The sequence below is a fragment of the Mesocricetus auratus genome, unplaced genomic scaffold (assembly GCF_017639785.1).
Source record: "Mesocricetus auratus isolate SY011 unplaced genomic scaffold, BCM_Maur_2.0 Super-Scaffold_100691, whole genome shotgun sequence".
NCBI lineage: Eukaryota > Metazoa > Chordata > Mammalia > Rodentia > Cricetidae > Mesocricetus > Mesocricetus auratus.
The window spans coordinates 17,587,033-17,597,859 of record NW_024429267.1 but is presented as its reverse complement, the minus strand read 5'-3'; the positions used below and the strand labels follow the sequence as shown (position 1 = coordinate 17,597,859).

The window sequence follows — 10,827 nt, the reverse complement described above, 5'->3', positions numbered from 1 at the left end:
AGCTATTAAAGTATTGAAGTCCAACAACCAAAAGTCTCCTTTTGGCTCACCTAATTAACGTGCCCTAATAAAATTAAACACCTCATCCTAACACAGTGTTTCTCCTTTTATCTTCATAAACGGATATTTGCCTATTGATGTCCTCTCTGTCTAGAGGCAGTCCTTTGTCCCGTAGGACAAATACCCCTTTTCTGCCTCCCTTGTTCCTTTCCCTTCTACTTCATCCTGTCTCTGTCTCTTATTCCCTACTCTCTATCCCTCTGGGGCAAATAAATCTTTGTTTGAGAACTTGGCCTTGGGGTGTCTTGTGCTGGCTTCCCGCCTCCTCTTTCCCCTTTCTATGATCCTTTTCCCTGATAAAAACCCACTCCACTTGAACTCTGTCACATTGCATCTTTCTCCCGAGAGTGGCTTTTTAAAAATCACAACATTGGTTCCCTGACCGGGAAACAGTGATAGCATGGAATCCTAACCACAGCCATGGCTGTTACACACACACACACACACACACACACACACACACACACACACACACACACACAGAGGTGGGGAGGGAGGGAGAGAGGAAGGGAGGAGAGAGAGAAGCTGATTAGCCAGTATAACACAAAAAAAATAAATGACCCAGAGACAGATATTGGGGTTTAAGATGAAGATCAGAGAAGCAAAGCAGCTGGCCACTGGCTTCTTATCTCTGCCTCAAACTGAATGAACTGATACTATCTTCATGAGCTCTCACCAAGTCTCAGACTGTAACCTCTCCTCAGTGTGGCTGGAGAATGAATGCCTTATATTGAGATCTTCTTTCTGACTTACATACTTCCCTAAGGTGTGAGCTATAATTCTCTTTTAGACTGATTCAGTCTCGTGTATCCCTGGGTGGCCTTGAACCCAGAGACATTGGTCTACCTCTTAATTCTGAGTCCTAGGATTAGAGGTGTGTACCACTACCTCTTAGCTTCTGGCTGCTGGGATTAAAGGTGTGTCCCTGGCTTCTATAGCTTGTGGCTGATTTTGCTTCCTGAATCCTCAGGCAGGCTTTAATGAATCATAAATAATATATCACTACAAACCAGAGAGTCAGGGACAGTGGTCCTTACTGTAATCTCAGCTGTCAGGGAGGTGGAGGCAGGAAGATCAAGTCAGGCCAGTTTGGGTTCTGTGGTGAGATGCTATCTCAAATGGTGCATGCCTTTAATCCCAGCACTCAGGAGGCAGAGGCAGTGATCTCTGTGAGTCTGAGGCCAGCCTAATCTATAGCATGAGTTCCAGGACAGCCCATGCTACACAGAGAATCTCTATCTAGAAAAACCAAAACCAAACCAACCAAACAACAATTTCCTTTCAGTTCTAAAGTTAACAGCTAGTTAAAGGAACCAAAATACTCAAATCAAGTTTTCTTAAATTGTAACTTTATTTGGAGCAGAAGTTTCCATATATAATGTTAATACCATCAAACATCTTAGGAGAGACCATTCAGAAAGTAGTATTTTGTTTCAGAAAGGTCTTTCTTTGCTTCCAGTCCTTTGCCTTCTAGTTAAAGAAAGATCGATTTCTAATCAAATCAGTGGAACTAGACTGCATTCTGTACCTGGGCATGGGAGATCAGAGGCTTCATTCAGGTGGAGATTAAGTCACATTGTCAGTGTTTAAGGAGAAACCAATACCAATTAAGACGACACATGCCCCTATTTTGTCTTGATAATTTACATGAGCAGGTCATCCCAATAAATTATACAAACATACAGAACATTTGGTTGGAAATTGTAAAAACAATTCTAAAAAAACCTACCCACATATATTAAACAAACACATTGCTACGGTATGCTTAAAACAATGAGTATGTCAAATGTTTTCTTATAAACATATTGCTTCTGGTCATACAGTGAGTTGAGTCTGTGTCACACACATACACCCCAATGGCACAAAGCAATGGCTTGATGTTATGGAAGTGTGGCGTTATAGGACTACATGGTGCCACTAACTTCAACAGTACTTATACTGGAAATGAAAGGGAAGGACTCTTTCTTTGACACGCTTTGCCTTCAGGCATTCAGGTCTGGATATTTCCAGAACACGACAGTGTCACTTTTTTAGATGTACATGGTCCTTAGGCAAGCACTATGTCTGAAACATTGTTTTAGGATCAGTTTTCTATTCTTGGTAATTGATGGGACTTGTTGTAAAGGAAATTATGCAAATGCAGTTTCCCTTGTCTCCTGGCACCTTAGCATCCCCCTGCCACCGAAACAGGCCCCAAATGAGCCACTCTGTACCATTTCCTGACTTGCCAGAAAGCTGTTTTTGGTTTTGATCTTTTTTTTTTGGTTTTATTTTCTTTAAATAATAAATCCCCTTTATTTAAAAATTATTTAATTTAATGTAATATAATTTAAATTTTATCTCTATGGGTGTTTTACCTGCATTCATATCTGTGCACCATGTGCATGCCTGATGCTTTCAGCCAGAAGAGGGTAGATTCCTTGGAGCTAGAGTTGTGAGCCACCTTGTTCGTGCTGAGAATCAAACCTGGGTCCTCTGGAAGAGCAGTCAGTGAGCCCTCTTAACCTCTGAGCCACACTCTCCAACACCCGAATGTTTTGTGATTGTAGAGGAGACACAGTCATGACTAGATGCAGTCTAACTTATCACTCCTGTCAGTGTTTCGCTTTCCATTTCATAATTCTACAGTAGCTAAAACATATCCAACAGGCAAATTTGACTATCACTGTTTTAAAAGGTCTATATTTCATAGCTTGTCTATAATTTCTCCTTTACCCATTCTGATGGTGGAAAAGTACTTCTGAGGTTTTTTGCTAGTTCTTTAGAACTTGGCTTTTTAGTCATCTAGATTTCTCAGCTACTAGCTGCTTCTTTCATGTAAACAAGTATGTTTAACTTCTCACGGAAAGCTGTTTGCTACTTAAGGAAGGAAAGCAAAGACAGGGCTCACAAAGCATCAGGAAAACAATTTTATAACGTGCTACAACCAGGCTGCTAGGATTTTTGTCAATTCATAAATAACGTAATGACCTTAGTTAACACTAGCTAGATTACAGAGAACGTGGTGTTAACGATTTATTTGTATATCTAAGTGGTATCTACAAGTAAAAACCAACTTTCTGGCTAGCTGAGCAGGATTTGAGATTAATTTACTTTTTATACATAATACAGAAAAGAGAAAATAAATATTAACCTCACAGTAAAGGACTCATCTCTGGACACACATTTGTTTGTTCAGAATATAATACAGACACGAACGGTTCCAAGTTGTGCTTACATCTACATTTTCTGAAGGTCTGTTGCTAGCTTGTTGACAGGGAAAACTTCCCTATCAAACCCATGTCCATTATGTGCTTTCTTCATGCCCCTCAGAATCAAAGTGCTTGGTCAAGTGTACTTTTGAGTCAGATTCTCCAAAGTATAAATTACTTCTTGATTTTTGGGCAGACACAGCCCACTGGAAGCCATTATTAAGACATCAAAGCAATCATTAACATCAAAGCAATATATTTGGCTGGATGGACCACATGGGAATGCCTATATTCACCTTACCCTGCCATTTCAACCTATAAAAATAATCATTTCATAAGGTTTGCTTTGCTGTATGTTGGAAACGGTAACCAAAAGAGTTGTTTAGGCCCTGGGAGAATGTGGACTAATATACCGTTAAGGTTTGCTATTGCACTCACTGGTAACCATGAGCAGAGGCAGATGTACAATCAGAGATGGAAGAAAGGGGTCCTCTGCATTGTCCTGTCTCCAAACTAGCTTCCTCACTTGCAGAATTGCTGTAAACATTCCTCTCAATGGAACAGCCTGTCCAACAGAGGTCTCACCCTTGAAAGAGACCACACAAGGTGGGGGGGGGTTGAGATGTGGCAAAGTCTGGGCATAACATTGTGGCAATTGTGACTTCTCAGGCAATTTAAATCTCCCCTAAGCCTTTTCCACTCCTAAAAATTGTCCTGAGAAGTTGGCTCCGATAGTTAAAGAACTGCCCGGAGTCAGATATGGAGAGCTGAGCTGAATGCAACATTTGTTCTCAATTAAAAAGTAAAGTGGTGTGTTAGCGCACACCTTTAATCCCAGCACTCAGAAGGCAGAGGCAGGTGGATCTCTGTGAGTTCTAGACCAGTCTGGGCTACATAGAAAGACACTTGGCTCTTTTGGTCATTCATCCATTCATCTTGGTAGGGATATAAGTTTAATTGATTGTATTAACATATGTTTGGAGATTTTTACAATAAAAAAGAAAATTATAATAAAAAGGTACCTTTGACATAAAAAAGCTTTCCTTTTAAGGGGTTCTAACAATTGGATAAATTATAAACATTTTATGTGTTTTGTCAGTGGGTTGGTATTTACAAGCATGCAGGCGCCTATAGAGGCCAGAAGAGGGCATCGGATCCCTTGGAACTGGAGTGGCTGAGTCATTGCTCAGTTGAGCGTTTTAAAAAATGCAAAAAAGCATGGACCACAGGCGTGGGAGAGAGCCTCTTGTCTGGCTCTAGGGAGGTAGGTGTAGACACCTGCAATGGGCTGCCACCTCCCCTGCTTCCGGGGCACGCTGATTTGTAGCTAAGTACTGTTTTCTGTGTTGGATGCTGTGGGTGAGTTGGGGGCAGTGAAGGCCCGAGGAAGGCTTGCTGGCAGTGGCGTGGGTAGACTGGTGCTGGCTGATAGTCCCCACAGAACAAGAAAAGTTCACCTGAACAATGCCTGGTGACCACGGCTCCTGCCACCTCCCTGAGTGTCTGCCCAGCAGAGAGCTGGTGGTCCCTGCTCAACCCCTTGGTTTTTATCTGGATATTTGCAACTGTATTTATGAGTGCTATAAAATTTCAAAAAAAGTTCTCTGTTCTGGGGGTGAATTGAAGTGAGTCCAAATAAAGCGAGTTCAGGCGAGAACAGCAGTGTGAAAGACGGTAGATTAGAGCCACTGGGCGCACAGAAAGCCCCTGTTTGAAACAAGGCATGGCCCACTCAGGAAGCTAGAGGCAGGAAGGCCAGAACTCAGTGCCGTCCTCAGCTACTTGGTGAGTGGTAGGCAAGCCTGGGATACATAAGCCCCAGCCACAAAACAACAACAAAACAACTTCTGCCCCCAGAACAACCAATGTGAGCTACTAAGAATAGCAGTGGATGGGCCGTTTTCCTAAGATCAGTCCAAGAAAGCCTAAAGGACCAAAAGAGCCACATATAGATGTAGCCACTTCACAATATTCGAATATATTGAGTAAATAATCCCTTATTGTGCAGCATTAAACTGCACCCTGTCACAATACTGCATCAATGTCATTATATGTTTCAAAATTTGTATAAAATATTATGTGGAACAACAAACAAAAATTACTTAATCTTTAAAAATTTCATTACAAAGTTGACTGTATAAAATGCTAAATCATAATCCATATATACAAAATGCTGTTGTTTAAGAAAATAATGAGACCCAGTTTTAGAATAAAATAATTTTATACAAAAGAGGGTATTGCATTCAAATCAATATTAAAAAAACATTTAAAAGAAATATTGAAACGTGTTAGTTCAGAACAGCCGTAAGCTTGGTGCTTTTACACGACCACGTGGTTCTGCAGGTACAACGGAGTCAGCTAAGGGAGAATGGCCTCTTGGCTGAGACAGTCACCGATGGGATGGGTACTTGGAAGACCAGTCTATCCTGCCGTGCACAGGCTGGGCGGCTGGAGGTCGTGGAATCAACCCGGGAGTGCTCCTAGGCTGAGTGTGAAAAAAAGGCCGCCCTGGGTGAGGTCTCATGGCCTTCAGGGAAGAATAGCCTGCAATGGAAGAGAAATGCTGAACTGACCCGTGGGGGTCCCAAGCCAAGTGCAGGCAAGCGCAGCGCAGGGACAAATGTCTGGGACACTCGGGAGGAACACTTGCCTCCTCTGGCAAGGAGAAATCCACAGGTAGACTTGTCTAGTCCAAGTCCTAGTGCCACTCCTGGTCACTCTCTTTCTCTCACCTACAGTGTCAGCAAATCCTCCTGGCCCTCCATCCATGTAGATCAGCATCTGGTGAATTGCTATCAACTGTTAACAACCCTGGCCCAAGCTACGGCTCCTGCTTCTAACACTGCTCCCATTTAGCCTTACCACAATGACGATCCGCTGGGGCACACCTGTGCAAATGGTGGTCCACTCAAAAGCCTAGCAGATCCCAAGACCAGCCAGTGACACTACACTGTAATGCCTGCCACAGGACTCCCTCTCCAGACTCACCTCTGACTTCCTCTAGTTAAACACCCCACCCCCAGTCACTTTCTTGTCCCCATGCACCCTGTATTTGGCCTCTTCCCTGCTCCCTGGATTTGCTAGGCTGACCTGCTCCAAAAAGCCCACGTACTCAAAGAGTCCCAGGCCATTCGCAGTGCTTGGGTGCTGGCCACTAACCCCTCCCCATCTTTATCTCTGCTTCTTGCCTGCTTTGGTTTTCTCCCTGTCATTTATGAACATGGGACTCCCGCATCATCTATAGAGGGCAAGCTTACCCTGGGCAAGGAGTGTGCCTGACTCATTCTGTCTACACTGTTCCTGCACAAGGCAGCTGCTTGGTAACAACTGGATTATTTTACAGGTGATTTGAAATGCAACTCACCAGGGGAGGGGTCTGCGAGAGGCGTCAGCTGTACCCTCTGCACAGCAGAACCGACTTCTTTCTTCAGGAAGGAAGGGATGTAACCTCCAGTCAGTCCGCTCGAACTCGTGGAGCCTGAGCCAACTGAGGTGTGCAAAGGAAAACTCATTACTACAAAGACTCACTTCATGACACCAAGAGTATGCAACGACAGTTTGTTTTTACTTATGGGGGACAAAGGGGATGAGGATAATTCTAAGAATGCAATCCACCAAACCACAGTCGGAGAGGCTGGCACGGGCACAGGAAGTGCCTTCCCACGGGCAGCATCTACACAGGCGGCTGAAACAAGGAAGGCATTTGATAGTTTCTGTGGTTTTCTTCCCCCCTAAGAATTGGGTTAGCCTGTTTTGAAGCTTTCTTTTTATACTCCATCCTATGGAATATCCTCTTACGTAAGTGTATGCAAAGTCTGAAGCACAGCTAAACATAATTCACTTAACCAATTCTCTTACTGATTGTACACATAGGTAACATCATTTACTTAGATGTTATAAGTATAAACTAAATATCCTATTGGTAATTTAAAAAACTAACCATTAATTTTTTTTTCTTTTTTCCAAGACAGGGTTTCTCTGTAGCTTTGGAAGCTGTTCTGTAATAAAAATATTTTTAAGCTCCGTGGTAGTGGTGCTTTAATTACAGCACTTGGGAGGCAGAGGCAGGCGGATCTCTCAGTTTGAGGCCTGCCTGATCTATAGAGTGAGTTCCAGAACAGCCAGGACTGTTAAACAGAGAAACCCTGTCTTGAAAAAGAAAAAAACAAGCAAACAATATACATACACATACATACACATACATACATACATACATATATATATATACATACATACATACATATATATTATTGTGTTTGTGTGATGTGTAGGAGTGTGAATGCTGTGGTTAGCACGTGGAGGTCAGCGGACACCTGTGGGATAAGTTTTTTCCTTCCACCTTTACATGAGTTCCAGGAATTGAACTCAAGTCTCCAGGCTTGCACAGTAAAAACAGTTAGTTGCTGAGCCATCTCATCGGCCCCCCAGTAAAAATGTCCTAAAAATTCATTGTTTGTGCCTATCTGCCAATTCTCTCTCCCTCATTCCTTTTCCCTTTCTTTCTTTTCTGAGGCAGAGTCTCACTACGGAGCCCAGGCTGCCCCCCAATGGGCAGTCTTCACACCTCAGCCCTCAACCCAGTGCTGGGATCATAGGTGTGTGTCATCGGCTCATTTAAATCATTTCCATTTGAAAGCGGGGTAAGGGCAGACTGCAAACTGCCCTCCTTTGTATTCTAGGAGGTTAATGAAATAACTTGAAATAACAAGTAACCAGTTAACATAGGCAGACGAATGAGGATTTCTAATACTGACCATCATGGCTTAAAGGCACTCAGGGATAATGGAGAATATTACTGACCACTAAACACATAAAAGTTCCACCTGTGAGAAAGGGTTAACGGTACAGTTGCTTTCTCTTGACAGTGAAAAAGGCATTCAATAACTGCTTAAGACAGAGTACGAAATGTCCTGGAATGCACGTACAAGGTTGGTCAGACAGAGTCACTGGGCAGTACTGGTTAATAAGAAAAAAATGAAAGGAGAATTTGAAAGTGTCCACTTTCCAAAGAAAGAAATAATAAACATGAGGAACAAACCTCATTCTTAAAGACATATAAGTTTAGACCGAGGGCACCATTTCACACCAGATCAAGACTCACTTTAGTCTTGGGTACCAAGTGTCACCAAGGATAAGGCACAACTCCTACACCAAGGTGGGGAGCAACTGGACAATATCTATAAAGCCCAAGATGAGCACACCTTTAACCTAAAATGCCGATTCCAGCAGAGGACCTGGTGCCCGTGTGCACAACACGGATACAGAAGTATCTACCTTTCCTCTTCTGATGGACAAGCTACAAACAGCCATGTGCTTGTTGAGAAGACAAGGAATAAATAGTGACCCAGTATAATTAAGGAGGCATGGCACCAGACAGTCATACACAGTACATTCTATAATCTAGGGTGGATACATATACTTGCTACACACATTATTCCTTAAAAGGAAGTGTTCATATCAACTTTAAAATATGCAAAACTCACTAAATTTCACACATAATTTTTTAATGCACAGGAAAAGTTAACACCCAATCAGGCCTGGGGGCAGGGTGCTATGGGGTGATATGGTGTGGGGTGGGGTGGTATGTGGGGGGACTCAGCTAGACTATGGGACCTCAAGTGTGTTCTTAGGTGGCATGATGGGTACCTGGGCACTGTACTCCTAAGTGAACCCTAATGGAGGAAGGCGGGGAGCAGTGAGGGTTAGGTGTGGATTAGGTGTTGTGGAAGACGGACTAGTTCCCAGCAAGGGTTGTGAAACAGCACGAGAAATTGTCTACTGGGAACCTGACTAATCATTTTGGAGGACTTTATTTTTTGAAACACATGCACAGGGGCTGATAATCTGTCCATCTTCCAATCAGAAGCAATTCTGATGCCCTGGGCAGGGCAGATTCACCAGTTGGAAAGTCCAGCTGGAGCAGAGAAGACCAAACCAACATTGACTTTAGCCCAGGTGTCCAAAGCACACCAGGGCATCAGGGGTCAGATTGGGTAAGTCTGTAAACTTATTTTTGTTTTTCCCCTGGGTCAGGAGGACTGCTCCACACCCCCTCTCCCCTGAGAAGAGAAGGCTGTGGGAGCTGAACCCAGGGCTACTGCTAAGGGAGCAAGTGAAAGGCAGGGAAGTCTAAGACGCCTGTGTCTCACACCAGGAAGGCCTCATTTCATAGTTCTCTCTGCCTCCTCCCCCAAGTGAAAGGCAGGGAAGTCTAAGACGCCTGTGTCTTAGACCAGAAAGGCCTCATTTCATAGTTCTCTCTGCCTCCTCCCCCAAGTGAAAGGCAGGGAAGTCTAAGACGCCTGTGTCTCAGACCAGAAAGGCCTCATTCCATAGTTCTCTCTCCCCCAACCCCGCAGCATTCAGAGAGTTTGCGTCTGGTCTCTCAGGAGGTAACCGTTACTTGCCTGGAGTTATTTTGCTCACTACTGATACTGTTCCTGAAGATTCTCCAGACAGACCAGAGCTGGACCACGGATTTGACGGAGGAAAGTCCTTGCCTGGATTGGGGAGCACACCGTTTCTTATATTTATTCCTAGTAGAGAAGGAAACCAGCTTGAAATGCAAGATAGACCAGACAGACAGAAGCAGTGGTACTTCTCATCAGGGACACAGTGACTAAGACAGTCACCCTAGTGCATTTCTTATTACTTATGTGTAACCTACGACATTGTGTTAGATGCCTTAATCAGACATAATAAAGATCATTTGAAATGTAAAATAAATCTTATACCAATTTTCAAAAATAAAACACAGACCATACAAAATTCCTAGGGTACAACATGCTCCTCCCCCAACTGATGATGTCATCTGACAGCTGCAGAGGGGAGAGGACATCTTTGAGGGCAGCACATTGTCTCACTGTGGGCTGTCCGAGAGGTTTTCTATGCCTCAGCTAACAGATGTGTCCACGTCTTGACTTTCTGATGCGTCCCTCAGAGAACTCCTATACTTTTTCGTTTGCCCTCTTCCCAGATGACTCCCTTCCTGTCACACTCGAATTCTTTCCGCTCCCCACCCCAGGCTCTGAAGCCTTTGGTTTCTTTTCGTGTCTGTTCTCTGAGGCTCCACCTCCTCACACGGCCTGGACCGTCCTTGACGTTAGCTGCTGCTGACTTCACTGTGCCAACAAGCCTCACGAATGCTGCTTCTTCACATGCAGGGCCACCCAGGTCCGAGCATGGAAGCCTGAAGCTGACCTTAACTCAAGCCTCTACCGTGCTCCATGTTCCTGCCAGTGCCAGGCTCTGCAGATACTCTTTAGAACTGAAGCTCACACTCGTTTATCAACCTCCTTCTACCACAGCTGTTTCCTTCGAGCCTGGGTCTCCACACTTGCCACCCTGGGAACTACCAGTCCAGACTTCTAGGACCGTGATGTCAAAAGCCTGATAGCCTGTCTGGAGTCATCATACTCGCAAGCATAAGTGAAGACTGAATGTATCTGGAGGCTTTCCTACCTACTGACTGTGCTCCCAGACTGGTTCCCTTCCTTTTACCCAGATGAGAGCTATCGCTTGCTGCCCCTAACTGTAGACTCATGTCCTCCAATTAAGTACTTTCAAGATCCCCCTT

The 10,827-nt window shown here is 44.0% G+C and overlaps 1 protein-coding gene across 7 annotated transcripts in view; it reads right to left on the bottom strand.

The window, feature by feature from the left end:
- Positions 1-2,956: 2,956 nt before the first annotated feature.
- Positions 2,957-10,827, bottom strand: part of Cilk1 (ciliogenesis associated kinase 1) — a 62,545-nt gene continuing 54,674 nt past the window's right edge. For all 7 annotated transcript variants that reach the window (XM_013116102.3, XM_013116103.3, XM_005073710.4 and 4 more), the window contains 3 exons: positions 9,659-9,787; positions 6,616-6,738; positions 2,957-5,795 (listed from right to left, as the gene is read on the bottom strand). In XM_013116102.3, coding sequence (XP_012971556.1) covers positions 5,641-5,795; positions 6,616-6,738; positions 9,659-9,787 — 407 coding nt within the window. In that variant the 3' untranslated portion in view covers positions 2,957-5,640. The remainder of the gene's footprint in view (positions 5,796-6,615; positions 6,739-9,658; positions 9,788-10,827) is intronic.